The 21,797-nt window shown below is 37.7% G+C and overlaps 2 protein-coding genes across 5 annotated transcripts; one reads left to right on the forward strand and one right to left on the reverse strand.

The window, feature by feature from the left end:
• Positions 1-1,627: 1,627 nt before the first annotated feature.
• On the forward strand, positions 1,628-6,273 carry LOC108992307 (glutamate receptor 2.2-like). Of its 2 annotated transcripts, none has more exons than XM_018966836.2 (5): positions 1,628-1,942; positions 2,844-4,183; positions 4,301-4,613; positions 5,004-5,410; positions 5,510-6,273. In XM_018966836.2, exons 1-5 carry the CDS (start codon positions 1,654-1,656, stop codon positions 6,140-6,142), a joined length of 2,982 nt encoding a protein of 993 aa, XP_018822381.1. In that variant the 5' UTR covers positions 1,628-1,653; the 3' UTR covers positions 6,143-6,273. The 2 variants fall into 2 exon arrangements, with proteins under 2 accessions (XP_018822381.1, XP_018822382.1); XM_018966837.2 differs by having other exon boundaries at positions 1,840-1,942; positions 2,942-4,183.
• Positions 6,274-6,604: 331 nt separating this feature from the next.
• On the reverse strand, positions 6,605-21,302 carry LOC108992361 (gamma-tubulin complex component 5-like). 3 transcript variants are annotated; one of them, XM_018966905.2, is made up of 18 exons: positions 21,120-21,292; positions 20,913-21,000; positions 20,184-20,299; positions 19,804-20,067; positions 19,623-19,720; positions 18,921-19,083; positions 18,720-18,830; positions 11,816-12,850; positions 11,565-11,717; positions 11,370-11,469; positions 11,174-11,268; positions 9,983-10,171; positions 9,848-9,904; positions 9,700-9,771; positions 9,414-9,512; positions 8,081-8,212; positions 7,790-7,963; positions 6,605-7,389 (listed from the first exon to the last, which is right to left on the reverse strand). In XM_018966905.2, the coding sequence occupies exons 2-18, from the start codon at positions 20,932-20,934 to the stop codon at positions 7,219-7,221; spliced, it is 3,051 nt and encodes a 1,016-aa protein (XP_018822450.1). In that variant the 5' UTR covers positions 20,935-21,000; positions 21,120-21,292; the 3' UTR covers positions 6,605-7,218. The 3 variants fall into 3 exon arrangements, with proteins under 3 accessions (XP_018822450.1, XP_035541897.1, XP_035541898.1); XM_035686004.1 differs by lacking the exons at positions 20,184-20,299; positions 20,913-21,000; positions 21,120-21,292 and having other exon boundaries at positions 19,623-19,725; positions 19,804-19,881; XM_035686005.1 differs by lacking the exons at positions 6,605-7,389; positions 7,790-7,963; positions 8,081-8,212; ... (1 more) ...; positions 9,700-9,771; positions 9,848-9,904 and having other exon boundaries at positions 9,987-10,160; positions 21,120-21,302.
• Between the last annotated feature and the right edge of the window lie 495 nt (positions 21,303-21,797).

Raw genomic sequence — 21,797 nt, forward strand, 5'->3', positions numbered from 1 at the left:
GTTATCAAGAAAATGGAATTAAAAAAAGTTAAGAAAATAATCTTCATATATGAGAATTGGAGTGAAAATTACCAAAATGTCAAAATTTTATATTAATTACAAAAATCCGCTAATTTCGACCAGACACCGAAACCGGCTGGTACATCAAAAATCAGTCTGTATTGACCAAAACACAACAATACGACTGATATTTGACTCTATACGAAGCATATACCTTCCTTGTACCGGTCACTATCCCGACACGGTAAATAGAGGTCATACCAGTCGGAACGGCACGGTATTTAAAACTTTGATCACACTACAAGAAAAATGTAGTTTTTGTGGCTACTTTTATTTTTGGAAACTATATATATATATATATATATATATATCTTTTGCAGCACAAACTGACAATGTACCTAGGCTTTGTTTATTCTACAGTATATTTTGGCCTCATTTGGTTACGCAGTTCAAATTAGATGAGATTGGATGTTTTGTTGAGAGTTGAATAAAATATTGTTATAATATTATTTTTTAATATTATTTTTATTTTAAGATTTAAAAATGTTAAATTGTTTATTATACTTTATATGAAAGTTTAGAAAAATTATAATAATTATATAAGATAAAATGAGATAATTTAATTTTGTATAACCAAATAAGTCTTATCAACCCTAAAAGGCATTGACAATGTACTAGCTAGTCTTTTAGATGGCACTTCCTGAAGTAATATTTTAAGATGTTGCGCATGCTTCACCGATTATGTTGGAGACCTTACTCATTTTCAGAAAAGAGAAGGACAATAAGAAAAGAAGAAAAAGTCAGCCCTGAATGAGAATAGAGATCGATTGAATATTTAAGCCATCATACCATATATGGAATTAGAGTTTTCTATGATCGGTACTGATCCTTTTTATCCTATATTTTATCATCTCTTGTCACGCTTGTTATATAGATAACATATTTTTAAGAGACTGTCAGTTAAGTGATTGATAAAAAAGCAACTGCTAGAAATGTGACACATCAACATGTATTATTGAAGGTAATAAAATATACTCTTTGGAGATCTTTATTTCTCCAAGTTATTAAACTTGCATGATTAATATCAAAGTTATATATTATTTGTTGCATGTTCTATGAAATAACATTTACTTAAGCCATTTAGGCCTTTCCCTAAGGTTGTCCCCATGCAATCAAAGCCCCTAAAGAACATCCTTTTCCAAAGCTCTTACAAATAAATCCTTACCAAGAGTTTAAGCCAACTACGTACACTGAATGGCATGTCTTTTCACAGAGAGAGAGAGAGAGAGATGCAAACAAAGAAATTAAAGGAGACTACGCGTTCAGCATTAATAATGTTTGAAATGATATATTATTTGATGGCAAATTTCTCAGCAACCATGCATTATCTCTGGATCGTTAATCGCTATCCTTCTAGATCAGTTGACAATGATTTTTCAGTTTTTTTTTTTTTTTTTTTTTGTTCGTGTGGAATATCATTTAATTGTTAGTTTGTTTGTTTTCGTAATATTCTTCCATCCAGCTTACACGGTTCTTACTTTTCAAATAAGCAGTATCTCGGGGCTTGACATGAAAGTCCAAGGTTTCCAGCATTCAAGACAAATATCTAAGTTTAAGGTGCCCGGTGTCGTCGTCCATTATTCAAACCTAACCATGATCATGAGCTGGAACGTCCCTCCCAGAGTTGCAGCTTGTTATCTATTCATGTTCTTCCTTGTTCTTTCCGAAAGGATTATCAAGGCCGCCAAGGCAGAAAACACGACATTAACCCAAGTTGATGTGGGTGTGGTTTTGGACTTGGATGGGCGGAATGGAAAGGTCGGGATGAGTTGCATTAACATGGCTCTTTCCGACTTCTATGCCTCTCATACTCACTACAAAACTAGGCTGGTCCTTAACCCCAGGGACTCCAGAAATGATGTTGTCCAAGCTGCTGTTGCAGGTACGTAATCTCTCTCTCTATCATGCAAAAGTGTAGTAGAGGGAAACAGATGGAAAATAAAGTAGAAATCTGGTGCATGTGAGTGTAGATGAATATGTATTGTCCGTCCTATGTGGCAAAATTCTATTGGCTGGTGTGAAAACTAGATTTTCACCCATCCGGTTGGGAGCTTTTCCCCTTAAGAAGGGATTATCTTGATGTTAATTAATTAACTACTTTCTATTTATTTTATTCTGATCGCATCATGCAGGAAGAACAAACTTTGATTTCTAATTGTAAAAACATTCATTTAAAGAGAAATTTTTATATGGAAAATGCTCCTTGGTCATCTGAGTTTACTTCTCAGATTGGCCATTTAACGTGACACAATGAACATGTGAGAGAATAATGCACTTATCAATTTACTAGAACTCTCTTAAAGAACATTACAGATTATTACATTTAATTGCTACAGTTTTTGGTTGCTCGTTAAAATGAAAAATTATTTGTACAATCTTAGGATGTGCAATTAATTCCACACACTCGATACCTTTAAAAAAATTTAATAAATCTAAAATCCACGTAAAAATTAAATCACTTTTTAGTAGTGAGCTCCACTATTTTTTAAAGAGAGTGCACGGAACGGGACATACATATTTTAAACAAAAACTCTACGTGCAGTCACTTTGGCATACTCTTTATGCATTCTACTGATATGATTGGTTGTATCATTTTTTTAATATAAAATAACTGTTTTAATCAATCACATCAGTGGACTAGCATTACTTTGTAATTCATTAATCTTAAACTGATGCATTGGAAAGTGCTATATTTTACCCTGATTTTCCAATGTCTATTCAGTGAGTATATATGCATGGACACTAAATCATGTTTCTTCCGTTTTTTGGTTTTCGAAACACAGCTCTATACCTAATAAAAAATACAAAAGTGAAAGCCATCATAGGGCCACAAAAGTCAATGCAGGCAAACTTTGTCATTGATCTTGGGAATAAATCTCAGGTGCCCATCATATCATTCTCAGCAACAAGCCCTTCTCTTACCTCACTTCGTAGTCCATACTTTTTTCGAATTGCTCAAAACGACTCATCTCAAGTGAAAGCCATAAGTGCAATTATTCAAACTTATGGATGGAGAGAAGCCGTACCTATCTATATAGACAACGAGTATGGAGAAGGTATAATACCCTACTTAATTGATGCCTTGCAAGATATTGATGTTCGTGTTCCCTATCGTGGTGTCATTTCTCCATTGGCCAATGATGGCGAAATCAGTGGAGAACTTCACAAGTTGATGACAATGCAAACTAGAGTTTTCATTGTGCACATGTCGCATAATCTCAGTTCTCGAGTTTTCACAATGGCAAAAGAGATTGGAATGATGAGTCAAGGTTATGTTTGGATCATTACCAATGGGATAGCCAACTTTGTTGGGTCGAAAGAACGTTCAGTTCTTGCCTCAATGCAAGGGGTATTGGGTGTGAAGACTTATGTTCCAGAGACAAAAGAGCTTGAAAGTTTTACAGTTCGATGGAAAACGAAATTCCAACAAGACAACCCAACCATTACAGATGTTGATTTGAATGTTTTTGGTTTGTGGGCTTATGATGCTGCTTCAGCTTTAGCCATGGCAGTTGAGAAGGTTGGGACTACAAATCTCGGGGTTGGAAAGAGTACAAATGCTTCAAGCAACTTAATTGATCTTGAAAGTTTCGAGATCTCCCAAGATGGTCCAAAACTTCGTGAAGCGATACAGGATAGTAAGTTTAGAGGCCTTGCTGGGGAGTTCAATCTTCTTAATGGGCAATTACAATCATCAACTTTTCAGATAATTAATGTGAATGGTAATGGAGAAAGACAGGTTGGATTTTGGACACCAGAAGATGGACTCAGAAGGGAATTGAATTCGAAGAACACAAGCAAATATTCTACTTCCAAGAACAATCTGGGACCTATTATATGGCCTGGTGATCTAACCTCTGTTCCTAAAGGTTGGGAGATTCCAACAAATAGAAAGAAGCTACGAATAGGAGTGCCAGTGACTAATGGTTTCAGCGAATTTGTTAAGGTCACATATGATCATAGCACTAACGGAACACATGTTACTGGGTATTGTATTGACATCTTCAATGCCGCAATGGAATCATTACCATTTTCTGTTAGCTACGACTTCATTCCCTTTGCAAAACCTGGAGGTGAAAGCGCCGGTACTTACAATGATTTGGTCTATCAAGTATTTCTTCAGGTCAGTAAAATATTCATAATTCTTACTATTTTAATAAGTCGCATAAAATTTGGAACCTTAAATGAAAGAACTCATGTTGTTAATTGAAATAATGGAAGTAAATATTTTGATTGACAGAACTTTGATGCTGTGGTAGGCGATATAACGATCGTAGCAAATAGGTCTAACATTGTGGATTTCACATTGCCATTCACGGAATCTGGAGTGACAATGGTAGTGCCACTCAGAGATAATAGGAGGAAAAATGCATGGGTGTTTTTGAAGCCTTTAAGTTGGGACCTTTGGATGACAAGCGGTTGTTTCTTTGTATTCATTGGCTTTGTGGTATGGCTTCTTGAACATAGAGTAAATGAAGATTTTCGTGGGCCTTGCTCACATCAGATTGGAACAAGCTTATGGTATGCTTTCTCAACCATGGTTTTCGCACATCGTAAGTCCCCTTTCCCATTTTCTAGTTTCATTGTTAATGCTAGCAAATACTAGATACAAGGCCATTATAGGCACAAAGCACTAGCTCTAGAAACTTATACATATTCCTAATAAAGATTGTCAGGCACCAACATAAATATGTTTGATGAGGCTATAAGAGTTCATTATTGATAAGTTTAATGGGGATCAAGGAGCAAAGTTAAGAGATATTCAGTTCGTTAGCAGTTTAATTGCCAATTATTCTCTTTTATTCTATTTCAGTTATTTTTTTATTGAATGATTTCTATTTGATATCTTAGAAACTCTGATGGCAAAGCTGTATAGGATATTAAACTCATATTTATGATGCAATTATGTTCTGTTGTATGACCATTATGAATTCAATTTACAGGGGAGATAGTGATAAACAACTGCACTAGGTTTGTAGTGATCATATGGGTATTTGTAGTGCTCATTCTTACTCAAAGTTACACTGCAAGTTTGGCATCTCTCCTAACAGTTCAGCAGCTCCAACCAACAATTACTGAGGTCAAGCAGCTTGTTAGGACTGGGGAGAGGGTTGGGTACCATAGCGGTTCTTTTGTGTTTGGAGTCTTAAAAGAAATGTCTTTTAAGGAATCTCAGCTTAAGCAGTATAATTCAATAGAAGAATGTGATGAGCTTTTGTCTAAAGGAAGTGCCAATGGTGGTATAGCTGCTGCTTTTGATGAGACCCCTTACATGAAGCTGTTAATAGGAAAATATTGCTCCAAGTATACCATGGCTGCATCAATCTATAAAACTGATGGGTTTGGCTTTGTAAGCTTAATTCCTTACATATTTCTCATCTGTATGTGTGTTTGTGTAGCAAGAAGAGTAGTTTCATATTAGGTTTCTTTTTGTTGTATGACTTTGCAGGTATTCCCAAGAGGTTCACCTCTTGTAGCAGATGTTTCTAGGACAATCTTGAATGTGACAGAAGGAGAGAAAATGGAAGAGATTGAAAGTAAATGGTTAAAGAAACAAACCCATTGTGAAGACTCCAATGCCCAAGATTCTTCTGAAAGTCTTGGCCTCTCTAGCTTCTGGGGCCTATTTCTCATTGCTGGGATTGCTTCCTTATCAGCTCTCATCTTCTCTGTGTCTATGTTCTTTTACAAGGAGAGGCAGCATATCTTCAAACCCTTTGGTGCAGGAGACTCAATATTGGGAAGAATTCATCATATATTAAGAACTTTCCTTGAGAGAGACCTTCGCTCGCATACATTTAGAAAGAAAGCATCAATGTCATTGCAAGACAAAAAAGAAATTGGAAGTCTTAATGGTATAGGTGCAGGTCAAGCCTCAACAAGCACTAGACATCTATCAAATCGGTCAAATTGTTTAACACAAACGGAAATCCACTCTACTTCCTTTGAAGTTTCGGAAACACCATCTAGAGAATATGGTATTCCCTATTCAAACGGTCAAACATCTCAACCAGCACCAACTACTATTGTTGAGATCATTGAAAACCCAACTCAAGAGGTCCAAGAACCCCCCCAAAAATAGATCAAGAAAATAGTTCACCATGCATTTTGTAGTCTTCTTTGATATTGACACAATGTCATATTTTTTATTGAGTCAATTTGAAATGTTCTATATTGTATCTTTGCCGCTCCTATCCTAGTGATTATGTGACATTATTCATCAACTTCTTAGCTTTTTTATTTCAAAAAATAAAAGTTTATCTAATAATTGATGGATAATAACATATCAGCACAGTATGACAGACACGGAATAATGAAAATGTAGCATATAGCATTAGTCAATCGAATTGAGGAGTCAATTTCTTTATGCTAGCATAAATGGAACCCAAGTGATCTTTTTTTAGTTCTCCTATTTAGTCTGAGTTGTGCTATATACTACACTCATTCCACTCTTATTATATTATGCTCGTGGAATTATCTCATCAACATAAAAATGGAATGGGTGTCGCATACATTTTCCTTTCTAAAAACAATCAAAGGTATATGGATAAAAACATTAAGATAAAAGTGAGATGAATGTGTATACAAATGATCGACAATCTTAGAATCTTTGTTTGCTTGCTTGCTTTCAAAGAAATCCATACGCAATAGAACTGCATAAAAATTACATAAAACCATCCAAAACACGATGTTTCTACAAACTGGACACGAGATGATTCTATGCTCAACTCTCTATAATATTGGCAAGAATCAAACCTCGAACGCGCTAAATATAGCTCACAAGCACCTTACATTTGCATATATACCTATGAAAGCAACGAAGTATAGCATTGCAAACACAGGAAGATAGGTAACTTCCAGAGCCATTTAGGCTTTTAGCCAAATGAAGACTAGAGAATTCTAGAATCTTCTAGCAACTGAACAAAGAAACCTCAGGATCTAAGATAGGCATAACGTCAAGAAATTTATACGGACATAATCCGATAGCTGTACGGACCAAGGGTCCAAGGCTGCTGCCACAACATCTGCTTCACTCACATCCCTATAGTTCTCTCAACAAAACCAGCAGAGGAAAATAAGGGGCCTTTCCTGATAGGGCATTATCGTCCTCAAACATGCTACGAGATGCAACATCATGAAAATACTTGAAAGCTTTGATCAGTCTGTTCTACTGGCAGAGGCCTTCCCTAGTTTCAAACCAACAGTTTCAGAACTAGGAGCAATCATCAAGTTTCCACCATCAGACATGTAGAAATAGTTGTAGTTGATCCTCGTAACCAAATCTGCCAGATGAGGGAAGTGCCCTACATTGAGCTTGAAAGATAGGACCTGCACAGAAAATCACCCACTATAATATTCCCGTTTTGTGAGTACAACTACTTTCGTATCTTACTCGTGCCTGTTGAAAAGATATCGTACTCTAAGGGCAGGTTTGGAGGGTGGGATAAGAATTTTGTGTTTTGTTTTGAAGTTTAAAATATTATGTTTTAATATTATTATTGTTTTGGGATTTGAAAAAAGTGTATTGGGATTTGAAAAAGTTGAATTGTTTATTATATTTTGTATGGAGATTTGAAAAATGTATAATGATGAGATGAAATGAGATGAGAATTTTATGTTTTGTCTTGGACCCCAAACCTGCCCTAAGCAAACTACAGTTTTGATGCAAAATTTGAGAGTCACATCATAAACAGGGTCAATAATGGAATTAGGATGGATAAAAGTTTACTCTCAGTAGGAAAGCAATGCAATCATCAAACTGTTTCTCAATACGGTCAACTTCCATCTCACATCTGGCCTTGATCGCAGAAACTGCACCACCACTAGTTAGTGTTTGCTGTATGGAATAGAAATCAAGAGCTAATCCAAGGATGCTGTTGATTCGGCTTGCAATCAGAGCCCACTGAATGCAAAGAAAGCATTAAAAAGAGCTCAGTTTTTCCTCAAAATTATCACTTGAAAGATCCAAGCCCTAAATTAGATTAACAAAAAAAAAAAAAGCAAGATGCTGAATACTCACCAGTTTATCTGGGACAACAAAGCACTGCCGCTGAATTGAAAGTAAGTAGGCTTCGTGCACTTCTATGACCTCATCCAAGGATCTTGCAGCTGCCATACCCTCACATAGTTCAAGCCATGCACTATGATATACCTGCTTACCAAATTACTATCAGAGATCAGAAGTTTGATACTGATGAAAACAAAAACTCGTATGCCAAATGATATGAGCATCACTAGTAATTTATAGCATGACACACCACTTATGAGGAAAAGAATATGAGATGTAATTATAACTGCCACTTCCCATTGTTCAAGTATGTAGCTTTTGAAGGAAATTCTCAATACTACATTGATTTAAATGTGATATCATATTTAAGAGGACCTTTTGCTTGAAGAGTAGCCTTTGTCAACAGAACGCATTCTAGTTATGTATGTGAATTTGGATAAAAACAAAAATAAACAATCCAATGTGCTATAACTCCATTTATCCAGCATGATAACTAATATCACAGTTCATAACCCACAAGAACATACGAGCTTCTATTAGGAGTCTTGAGAATGCATTTAAATTTTGAGGAAAGCTATGAAAGTAGAAAAAGAAGCAACCACAAAACATTATGCTTTTGATTAGAAATAACCTAAAACATGCAAAACGAGTAATAAACACTAAATGATATCGAGACTTATTTTCTTTCTTTCTACCCAGCCAAGTTATAGTTTTTGGAACATCTCTCTATACTGATGACAACACTCACTAAAGCTCAAAGCGTATTATGAATTGAAATAAACTAGGGATAACAGGAAAAATTCATGCATAAAAACATAAATCAAGTTCTAAGAGAATGCACAAAATCCACTTCAAACTGGATAACTTATGCCATCATATCTCAAACAATTTCTTCCCACCATGATGTTCCACTAGAGCACTTAGCCAATCTCTTGACAGAACATCTAAATCAACCCAGGCAATAAGCTAATGATTAATATCATATCAGTATACATAAAAAAGTTTGTGTCCATGAGGTGAAAAACCAAAGGAAAAAACAAATAAATGGGACAAGTCAATGAAAATTCATAAAGGTTTGAAATAAGAAAACATGTCGAGGTGGTGCTATAATATATAACTTATAGAGAGCACGCACAAACAGAAAACTATGTTCATTATAGAAAATTCAACAAATACAAAACATAACATGAAAACTAAGTAGCACTTTGTTTGGATTTTAAAGGCATGTGTACAACATCCCAAATCAAAACATTACATTCTGTCCATGTGCATAGGTCAAAGATTGCATATAGCAACAGAATTTCCCTGAAAGTAAGGTCCACATATACAGCGGTACAAGCCTTACCCTGTCCATTACATATTGGTGAAAAGCATCCACAAAATGGAGGAGTTTCTGCTCCACCAACCAGTGGCGCTTGCGGTTGCTTTCTGCAGTACCTCTACTCTGCAAGGTAATTGGAACATCATATAAATCAGAAAACCTTAAGCATGTGATCTTTAAAAAAATTGTCAACACTGATCCATGTTATAAGTACTTGGGCATCTTCATCTCAATTATATGCTCTGCTCGAAAGGAAAAATAATGGTTATAGAATAGCATTGGAGAAAAGAAAAGAAAAGAGAGAACTAACCTTCCACATCCACCTCCGAGCTTTATCAAGAACAAATTTTGCACGCTTGACTTTCAACAAGAAGCCCATCACCTACATCAAACATGGAACGATCAGAGAGCACCAAGACGAAGACACCTTGGACCCAACCAAAAGTAAAAATATTTACTTGGTTGTACTTCTTGACAGCCTCTTTATTAGCAATAAGCTCAAGTGGCCAAGAGACCTGTCACATGCAAATGAAAGTTGATACATAAAATGGGCATGAAAGATAATATGAAGTGAAGCTAAACATGATACAAACCTTGTATGTGAATTTCAGTAAGTCAAGGCCATCAATCCCAAAACTATGAACACGACTTTTTCGAGGGGTTGAGGCAACGGTAATTAAATTAGGTTGATCACCATCAACACCTTGAGTTTTGGCAATGGACACAACCAATGCATCTGGAGCACTTAGTAGCATTCCATCGGCAGAGTTTCTAATAGATTCCTACATCCAATTAGCAAGAAAATTACTACCTAAAGTAGCAAGAGAAATGAAAAACACATTGACCACAACAACCAGGACCGATAAATACCGCCTATTAAGTGCAATCAATAATTTAATAAAAGTAAATTATAAAATCCCGAGAAATGAGTGGAACACTTCAGGCACCTTGCAGTCATACTGTCGTAGCCTCTCCAACCCTTCCCACCCTACCTTTTAGTATGTTACGGATGGGGATTAGAAAAAGAAGGGTAAAAGATAGTTCTTCCCGTGTGTCAACGTTCTAATATATAGCATGAAAATTTGACCTTACGTTTATTCCAATGATGTTCCCCTTATACCTTCCATAGCACCTTTGAGCCAGGTATGCTCTGTTTGAGCCAAGGATGCTTTGCTCAGGAAGTTCTTAGGAATTCCTTCGACCCCTCCACCTGAGGTAGTGCCTCCACAGTAGCCAGAAACCAACCAAAACTGATTCTTCCCAAAGGCACTGTTCGCTTTGCCCCCTGCTCCTTTCAGTTATCCATAAAATAGAGACCCCTTCACCAAGAACTCAAACCACTTACTTTCAGCATGAAAGTGGTTCAAAATCCCCAACTTTAAGAAACCCATCCAAATAAGTAAGAAAGAGAGAGTGATTACATGATAGGTAAGAAAATGGAGGCAAGGTTATCACAGGCAAGATAACACACCATCAACATTCATTGAAAACAAGAGAGGGAGAGGAAGGGATGGGTTGCGAAAGAGAGAGAGAGTCGTGTAATTCTTACTAGAAAGTGATTAGTTAGAAAACTAATTTATAAGATTTTGCTTTTATGGTAAAAGGAATCTCAAAAACAACGCATGCCAGGTATTCTTAACATGAACAGACTTCTTTAAATATGAAGGAAAATACATTTATTCAAAGTAATTTTGTGATGTTGATAGCTGTTGTAAAATCTTTCATGTAACCATAAACTGCCTCAAACAGTAAGCAAAATACTTTATTGGAGGGAGTAATTTCACCTGTAGTATCGTATTCAACTCAAAATCGTCATCCCAGGTTTCTCCCTTGTCCAGCTTATTAAAAATCACAGTCAAAAAGTGCTGCAGCAGATCACCTGAAGGTAACAATCTATCAGTAAATATGTCAAAGAAATTTGTGGACATCTAATAACAAGTATAGACCAGAAAAAAAAAAGTTCATCTTTCTAAAGAGTACCTGAACCTAACAAGTATATCGCACGCAACACTGCAAGTTCATCCATTAACCTCCACTCAGTCATCAACTTTGACAATATATGCTTGCCTACATAATCCACCTACGACACAGAGAAGTAAATTAATTTTTATATATGAACTGCAAGCATACAATAATAAGAAACCAAATTTCTATAAACTAGTTTTAGCTATTTACTTGCTTCTTAACGTAGATAGTAAGGCATTCCTGCATAATAACCAGAGGAAGTGGAGTAGTTCTCAGTTCAACATTTTGGATCCATGTAAGAACTCTTGATGCAAGGGTGCTATTATTCTGGAAAGGTAACAGCTCTGACATATGGAGATCATCCTGTTTCCCAATAACATACAGGTCTTATGAATACTTTCAAGGAATGATAAAAAGCTATAACTGTAAAGCTGCACAGAAAACTACCACTCTAGTAGTACCTGAAATGTAGGAAGAAGAGTAGGAAAAGGAAACAACACTTCCAACATTTCTGTGTCATTTTGTGAACGAATATATTCAGATTCACTAAACTGGAAACCAAAAGCATAGTTTGTTCCTTGAGTAGCATGAGAAGAAATCTGCTCGTTGCCAAACACAGCCTTCCGTAAAATCTCATCATTTAAAGGTGGTAAATAGAAATTTCTAGACAAGTTAAGTGTTTTCCAGGCATCCATATTCTTTCTAAGGATCTTCTGACACACGGTAATAACTGGATTTTCTGTGCAGAACGATTCCAAGAGAGGCAATTTAACACCAACATCTGCAACCATATTCTCTTCCTTTGCATCAAGGGAATAACTTGCATCCTTACGTGCAGACTTTGAATTGATCACTCTCTTTTGAAGCAATGTATCAACCAAGAACTTATACCAAAGCTTCTCTGAGCATGGTAAAAGTGGCAAAGTTTCACCACCACCATGTTCTACTTTTAATTTGTTCACAAAGGATTCCTCAAATGATGGGGTGGTTTTGCAATGGTTATCTTGCCAAAAGTATCTAGAAATGTGATCACCATGGCCTATGAGACCTGCTAATGACACAAAGAAAATTTCTGATAAGGTTAACCCGGCTATAATCTGCCCACGATGAAAACCATCACTAGAAGTTCCAAAACCGTCAAACTGACAATCACTTCCTTTGCTAGATGTCACTGAAAATGTAGTAGAAACATGCCGGATCAGTTGCAATGATTTTCCGGCAGAGAGAACTGATTTAGACATATCCTTAATAAACAGAGGACAAGCTTGGCAGTCTCTGATGCTCCCCTCTTTTCCTTTGATAGAGCTAGACAGAGAGATGGAATCCCTTTCACTTGTTTCCTTCTTGTCATTTGTCAAAGGTACACAATCACTGGCAGAAGTTGTGGCAGAGAGCTCATCATCAAAATTACGAAACTGTACTGGTCTTAGTAGATAGCTCTTCTCCCAGAAATCAGCCTCATCAACCGAGATTGCTCTGTTTGCATAAAAGAACATCTGCGCAGGGTATAAGAATGATCAACACAGTACTTAAATAAAGGACACTGTTCTAACCCTCTGTCAACGCTGCTTAAATAAAGCATGACAAATTCTCAATTTCAGAAATGCATACATCAGGAAATGTGATACACAAATTCAATATAAAAGATATTATGGGGAGTCAAACGTGATGCTCCCTTATATTCACCTGCGCAATGCAATAAACTCCATCCGCAAGACAACCACTAACATTGTTTTTTTTTTATAAGTAAAATAAGACTTTATTGAATTACCAAAGTAACATGATACAAAGAAAATGCCCTGTTTATGAAGGCATGTTGGAAACTAGGAATTCATGAAGGTCCATGCCATTTAAGTCTATAGCAATGGCCCAAGTACAAAGAGTTTTAAAAAATAACAATTTTAGCTCCTCCACAGATCTCTCTTTGTCTTCAAAAGTCCTCTCATTTCGTTCCTGCCATAGACACCACATAATACAGATAGGGATCATCTTCCACACTGCTTTAATCTGTCTCATCCCCCGGATAGAATTCCAGCAAGCCAATACATCCAAAACTGTTTCCGGCATCACCCAAGCCATATCCATCCTTTTAAACACCTCGTCCCAAATAGTCTTAGCTATCTCACAGTGTAAAAGTAAGTGATTTACCGTCTCACCCCCTCTTTTACACATACAGCACCAATCTGCAATAATTATCCTTCTCTTTCTTAGATTATCCGTAGTGAGGATCTTACCCAAAGACGCTGTCCACACACAAAGAAAGAGGCTTTGGGAGGAGCCTTATGGCGCCAAAGTTTTCTCCAAGGAAACTGTATCTCTGGTTCTTGTGTGAGAACCTTATAGAAAGAGCGAGCTGAGAATACCCCTTTCTCTGCAGGATGCCACCACATCTCATCTTCCTGCTGAATGTTCGGTCGAACAGAATATAAGAGGCTATAAAATTCTACAAAACTTCCCATCTCCCAATCCTGTGCCGCCCGGTTGAAGTTGATGTTCCAATGAATGTTTCTACCTGAGACTGAGACTTCCATAACCTCCGCCACTGTGGCATCTTTGTTACTTGCAATCAAGAAAAGAGACGGAAACAGATCTAAAAGAACACTGGTACTACACCATGCATCCTTCCAAAATCTGATCTTGACACCTGTCCCCAAGTGCAATCTAGTGTATCGCTGGAAAACCTCCCATCCTCTTCTAATGTATTTCCATAACCCCTTGCCCGCTGTTCCTCTCACTTCTCTGGTACACCACCCCTCCCCTAGATCACCATATTTGCTTTCAATCACCGTCTTCCATAAGGCCTCTGGTTCCTTGGTATATCTCCACAACCATTTGCCTAGTAAAGCCCGATTAAAAACTCTCAAATTTCTGACACCCAAACCGCCATTGGAGATAGGCCGACATACCATCTCCCACTTAACTAAGTGGAATTTAAACTCCTCTCTCAAGCCCCCCCCCACAGAAAGTCTCTCTGTAACTTCTCAAGTCTACCCGCCACACTTGCCGGAATAGGGAATAAAGATAAAAAGTAGGTGGGAAGGTTGGAAAGTGTACTTTTGATTAAAGTAATCCGACCCCCTTTCGACAAATACATTCTCTTCCACCCTGCTAATCTCCTTTCTACTTTTTCAATTACTGTATCTCATATCATACGAGACTTCGGTGCTATACCCAACGGCAATCCCAAGTAAGACATAGGTAAAGACGCAATTTTACACCCTAGAATGCCCGTCAAATCCCTTATGTCTTGAACTTCTCCAATCGGTACCAACTCAGATTTATCATAATTCACTTTCAAGCCAGATACTGCTTCAAAACACAGCAGCAATGCCTTCACCGCCCTCAACTGAGCGTGATCAGCCTCACACATGATAAGCGTGTCATCTGCAAACAACAGGTGAGAAACAGTTGTGATACCCCTACTCGGTGATCCAATCTGGAAACCACTGATGGAACCATTAGACACTAAGGCTGAGATCATCCTACTCAATGCCTCCATAACAATGACAAAAAGTAGAGGAGATAACGGATCCCCTTGTCTCAAGCCACGAGAGCTAGAGAAGAAACCCTCTGGGCTACCATTAATCAACACCGAGAACCGTACCGTAGAAATACACCATCTGATCCATGACTTCCACCTCTCACCAAACCCACACCTACCCAGTAAATAAAGAAGGAAATCCCAATTAACATGATCGTACGCCTTTTCCATATCTAATTTACACATAATCCCTGCTTTGCCCATCTTCAATCTACTGTCGAAGCATTCATTAGCAATAAGAGCCGCATCAAGAATCTGTCTACCCTTAACAAAAGCATTCTGTGGTTTGGACACAATTTTCCCCAATATCCCACTTAATCGATTTGCCAGCACTTTTGCAATGATCTTATAAGCACAATTCACTAAGCTTATAGGCCGAAAATCTGTGATCTCAATGGCCCCTACCTTTTTAGGGATTAGTGCAAGAAAAGTCGTGTTAAGACTTTTCTCAAACTTTCCTAACAAGAAAAACTCCTGAAATACCTTCAAAAGATCTGCTTTAATCACCTCCCAACACTCTTGGAAAAAACCTATAGAGAAGCCATCCGGTCCGGGAGCCTTATCTTTTGTCATTTTTCTTACCACTTCAAATACCTCTTCCTCTTCAAAAGCCCTCTCCAATCTGGTAACATCCCCTGGTTCAATAGTGTCAAAAGCCAAACCATCTAACGTAGGCCTCCAACCCACCTCTTCCGTGAGAAGCTTTTTGAAGAAAACAACCACATGGTCTTGGATAACCTCTTCTTCTCTGTTCTCAACCCCTTCAATTCTCAGCACTTCAATGTTATTATTTCTTCTATGTGAGTTTGCAATTCTATGGAAAAACTTCGTACTCCGGTCCCCTTCCTTCAACCAAAGAACTCTTGATTTTTGGCGCCATGAGATTTCTTCCTGTAAGATTATCCTTTCAAGATCAGCAACCAACAAAACTTTTTGTGCTTGTTCCTCTTCATTTAGTGGCCTCCCTTCTTGTAATCTTTCAAAATACTGAATTTCCATCAACTTAGAATTTTTGTTCTCCTCCACATTTCCAAAAGCTTGTTTATTCCACTCCTTTAAATCCTTTTTTAAGACTTTCAGTTTGTTTGCAAAAATGAAACTGGGTGTACCTTCAAATTGATACGACGTCCACCATCTTTTAACCCTTTCCACAAAACCTTCTGACTTCAACCACATATTTTCAAACTTAAAACACCTTCTGTTGTTACGTACACCTCCACAATCCAGAAGAATAGGCCAATGATCCGAAGTTATACGACTCAAACGCTTTTGCCATACATCCGGAAAATGGCATTCGAACTCAGAAGAAATCAGAAAAGGATCCAAACTGGACCATGTCTGATTATTTGACCAAGTAGCTGGACCCCCTGCTAATGGAAGATCTACCAAGTTTAAATCAAAAATAAACTCAGAGAACTCCAGACTTGCTGGTCTCAAGCTTCTACTTCCCAAACTTTCACTCTGAAAGTGCACCACATTGAAATCCCCCCCAATACACCATGGGAGGTCCCACCAACTTTGTACCCCTGCAAGTTCATCCCATAAAATCCTTCTATTGACATCTAAGTTAGGCCCATACACTCCAACAAATGCCCACAAGAAATCATCTGATACACTTTTAAAAGAACACGCTACCATATATCTCTCTATGTACTCCTCCACTTTCTCTACTACCCGTCTATCTCACATTATCACAACTCCTCCCGAAGCCCCTGAAGAGGCCAAATATACCCAATCCACATAAATATTACTCCACAAACTCCGGATAATCCTCCTATTAATCATCTTCAACTTTGTCTCTTGTAAACATACTATGTCCGCTTTCCATTCACGAAGTAGACGACGGATCCGAAGACGCTTCTCTACCTCGTTTAGGCCCCGGACATTCCAAGATAAAATCTTAGGTTTCATTGGAGAACATTCAGCCCCTTCCCATTTGCCTTCTTCCTACTAGAACTTGCTTCCGAGTTCATCGACCACATTAATCTTTTTAATTCCCTACTCTTCTTTGTGCTCCCCCTCTTTTCTTGATGATGGCCAGCTTCCATAGCAGTTAACAAGGCTATAAACTGCTCTTCATACCCAACACATTCAATTCCCACAACATGTTGAATTTCTTTAGCTTTATGAATAACCCAATCTGATGCTTGATCTGGAAAATAATAATTTAATGGGGTAGGGTTTCCCATTTTATTATTCTGACTCTGAAATTCACTTCCCATAGAAAAATCCTCCAAACCACATGGGATAAAAAGTTCATCTTCCACGGAATGCATGAAGTCATCCGAATCTTCTTCTACCTCAGCCAACTCTAGGTCTGCTACTGGTCTCCCCGACCCTTCCACTGGAAAGAGAGACATCCCAGCCTCCCCCATTCGCAAGCTCTGGTTCTCCTTTGCCGAAGGAACCCTAGTTTGTACGCCTAAGAGGGGATTTTGAGCACAAGACTCCGGCGAGACCACACCGGCGACTCCCACTACCTCCGTCGGCGCCGTCTGTTGCTCCTCGAACTCTGTCGGCGTCGTCTGTCTGCTGTCCGGCGCGAACCCGAGCCCGTGAAGCTCGATGGAGTGTATCGGGCTAGAACTCGGTTTCGAGAGTTCTGAAGACCCGGATCCAGACCCGTTTAATTGGGTCCTGGATAACGACCCGCCTGAATGGGCCTTAGGCTGTGGTCCGAAACTTTGGGCCTTAACTTGAGACGGCCCAGCCCCAGTTTGATCTTCTGATTTCGTCCGGCGCCATACGTTCCAACCTTTGCTGAATTTTCCTTTCTGTTGAGCCTTTTTTCAAGTGAATCTCAGCCCATCAACATCCTTCAGCTTATCTACTCCCTCACAATCCTTTAATGAACCGACAAATGCTACGATAGTAGCCATATCCTTCTGCAATGCACGTAACTGCCCCTGCATTTCCAACAACTTCCTTTGCATTTCCCATGTCTGACAGTCGACAGAGGCCCTGCCATGGGCATGGTTCACCCTACCTTGCCAACGTCCCTTACCTTTGTCCAATCCCTTCGCACCAGCCACAGCAGCCACCTTCTCCTTCGCAGCTCTCAATATCGACGTCGCAAGAACCTCCTTATACGATCGCTCAAAGTTTTTCAGTTTCCCTCTTCCTTCATTCGGTTTGGCTCCTCCATGCAGACCACCTTCCCTTATTCTTTCTTTCCCTTGTTCTATCAAAGCCTCCCTCATCTTCCTCCATCCCCAACCATTCTCACCTTCTGGGATACAAAGCATATTTCTTCTTCCCCCCTGAGTATACTCTGATATTTCAACATATCTTCCTTTCCTATTTTCACTACGTTGGGCAATAAAACTACAATAACCCTCGCGTGTTGCCGAGTATACCTCCTTTTTTCTGCTCAAGCTCTCCTCTAACACCTTCCCAAGCCAATGTATAGAGGATAAACCCAGCAACATCGAGTTTTCTGTCTTCCAGCTTCTCTCAGTAACTCTCAGTCCACCACCTCCACATAATGCTATAGTAAAGCATTTGGACTCAATAACTAGTTCTATAACACGAGCCATCTAACTAATACCAATCATCCCACGTTGATAAAGCTAGATTAATCAAGAACCAGACCCAGAATCAAGAACCAGACCAAGGAAAAATGCATGTGTACGGAGAGAAAATTTTCTAAGAGAGAGAAAAAACTACCACTAACATTGTTACACCAAAGAAACGTGTTTTGAAACAGTTTTTACATCAAATGACATCAATCTTTGAAAGTGTAGAGCTACTTCTGAGGTGTCCGTAAATCCAACATAGAACCCTTCTAAGCTTTTTGATATAAAACAAATTTTAATCACAATTACCTCCTCAAAAGGATCATCTAGTGATCCTTCAAATAGCCACGAATCAAGACCCTCAATATATGGTAACAAACTCCCAACAAATATGTGAAGCAGCATCTGATAGGCTTCCACCTGAAAGTAGCATAACTTTTAAAGAGAAGCAAAAGAAATCAAATACCAAGCACAGTGTTGCACAACATTAGTCACAACATTAGTCACAACCTCACCACCTTGTACTAGACACACTTCATTGAGCCTCTGGTAAAGATAGTCAAGCACACAAACAGCCAATTCAGCAGCTGGAACAGAAAAATTAGACTTGAAGAATTCTCGGGGAATGGCTCCATGGACTATTTGAAATAGAAACTCAGCACCTGAACAAAGACTAATATCAATAAAGGGTCATCAGTGATTGTCACAACAAGAAGAATCAAAGGATATCAGGATTGAGACCACAAATGTGACTGTATGATGAGTACCTTAGAGAGAGAGGGATAATAACCTATCTAACAAAGACACTGAGTCTAGTTTCACATGTAACTGAAAATGGAAGATGTCTAATGCACTGACTGCAACCAAACGAAATGGTAAAGCATGTGGGGCCTAGAGAAGGAACCAAATGCTTATGCATGCTGATGTGTGACACAGAAATCACGTTTTAGGGCTGTCCTTTTAAGGAAAGAAAATGGAGGAGTAATTCAAATTATCAAACTCTTTTTGGTTTACATTCCGTTTTCCCTTTTTTTATTATTTTTCTCTTATTAGGTGGGCTCCTTGACCAAGAGAATAATAGCTTTCAAAATGAATGATAAAAGAAGATCTCAACATGAAGTTGCAAAATTCTGGATGGTACTAGTCACTAACAGGATAGACCAAACAGCAACAACACATTCTTGATTGTGATGAGATTGAACAGGTACAAACCTTGATAAAGAACTGGCCAAACCTAACAAGGTCGGAGTGGTCCCCATGTCCGCACTGCATATCTTCATTTCCTCCTTCAGAGCAATATCCCTCAACCTCTGCTCTAAAAGGATGTAAATTTGTCTTCATTGTAGCAAGAAAGATCATAGATAATTGAAATTTTATACCATTACATACATACCTTAAGCCATGCAGAAACAGAGCATGTAAATGCCCTCAAAGTTGGAGGAGGTGATCTCACAGATCTCTCAACTTCATTGACTACTGTTTCTACATGTTGTAAACATGTCGCGGCATACATAAATTGATTAAGAATAGTGAGGAGGCTTGTATGGGAAAGGTGAGTCACATATATTCCAGTTTTAGCATAAAAACTTTTTTCATTCCGGTCCCAATAGAACAGGGAACTAGAAAATCCTTGCAACATTCGTAAAACACCTTGTACCTAACAAAATAAGAGGAAGATGTATCTTGAAGTTAAAAGCAGCTCTAGGAGCATAGACATATAACATAGTCTGGCAAACATAGTTAAGGATCTATTTTACCAAAACATGACCATACCAGGTCAAATTCATTTGTCCTCAAGGAGGAAATTGGTGCTGCAAAATGTATTCCATCAGAGAAGACATCACAGATCCTATTGATTAAACTTTTAGAGACTTCTGTCTTTTGGCCATCTGCGGAATAAAAGATCATGCAAGTCTATGAGACCAAGAAAACTTTTAGAGACTTCTGTCTTTTTGGACAGATAAACTCCCCCCCCCGGCAAAAGAAAAAAAAAAAAAGACATGAAAAACCAAAAGGCATAGTTTTTATAAATTTTAAGTAGGGAAGTCCCCACAACTGAAAATAGTCCGTTCTCAGGAGATAATTACATAATATCGAGGACGATTGTTCTCCCATGCATTTCGTTTAGCATATTTGAAAGATTTTAATCTATGACGGATCTGGAAAAACTAGTATTAGGTTTCTAAGTCAAGTTCACTAGATTAGGCTTAAAAAGAACTACTCTAGTAAAGGTAAAACATATAGCCATATAGTTAATGGGCTTTGCCTCGTAAAGGTAAAACATATACCATATTTTCTAAGTCAAGTTCATCTGATTTGTATATCTATTTTGTTTACGAGAAAAATAAAACCATTTCAATGGGCTTTAGCTTCCAATTTCCGTTTCCCTGCATACCCTCCCTTCCAAACAGATTGTTGATCTAGACTCTTACTTTTATTGGAACACATTTCAATCAGATGGAGACCGTCCGAAAAATCCAACAAAATTTAGAAAACACATACCGTAGCAGAGAGCTTTCCCCATCAAAACAATTTATGATCATCAACGAGAGCCAAACCAAGTTTCGTTCCCATAAATCACTCAAAAATCCTGGCAAGAACAGAAAACAGGAAACCGAAATTTAGTAAGAAAAAAACTTTCCAAGACAATGCACGACGATCCTTTCAGTATTAATTCGATAACATAGCAAAAAAATAAATAGAGATTACCTATTCGCCATAAGAATGCTCCCAGGTAAAATCTTTGCTCAAGGATAATCGAGATCCAAGGCGCAAACGAGGAATCTACTCGTCTTGACCTAGTTCTTGTCAGAGCAAACTCGAGAGTGCTTAGCAGAGCCGGAGCGGTACTAGATAGTCTAGATTTCAAAGTGGAGACTGGAGAGAGTGCAAATTTTGTATATTCCCTCTCAACCTCCAAAAAATTAAAAATAAAATAAAACATTCTTTCTTTTTTTCTTTGCTAAAAGAAAAATAAAATAATCGTTTATACTCTCTATATCAATATAAATAAAAGAATTACTATAATCATAAAGAAATTTCATAAAAATTAATTCATAAATTAGTGTAACTGAAATTTTATAAAAATTAATTCATAAATTAGTGTAACTTATGATATGTTAGATATATTTTATAATAAAAATAATTTTATAATATAATATACTGCATTAAATTACATCAATTTATGAATTTACTTTTATTTAAATTTCTTACTAAATAATTTCTCTATTTATATAAAAAGTTCTTCTTTTCAAAACTTTATGTCCATATTGACCTTACATTTGAAATTGAGTTTTGCTATTTATTATCTCCACACATCACACTTATTTTAATTTTTTTAATTTTTTTAGTTTTATTCTTCTTAAACTAATTGATTTCTACTCATCA

Source organism: Juglans regia, chromosome 15 (genome assembly GCF_001411555.2).
Source record: "Juglans regia cultivar Chandler chromosome 15, Walnut 2.0, whole genome shotgun sequence".
Lineage (NCBI taxonomy): Eukaryota > Viridiplantae > Streptophyta > Magnoliopsida > Fagales > Juglandaceae > Juglans > Juglans regia.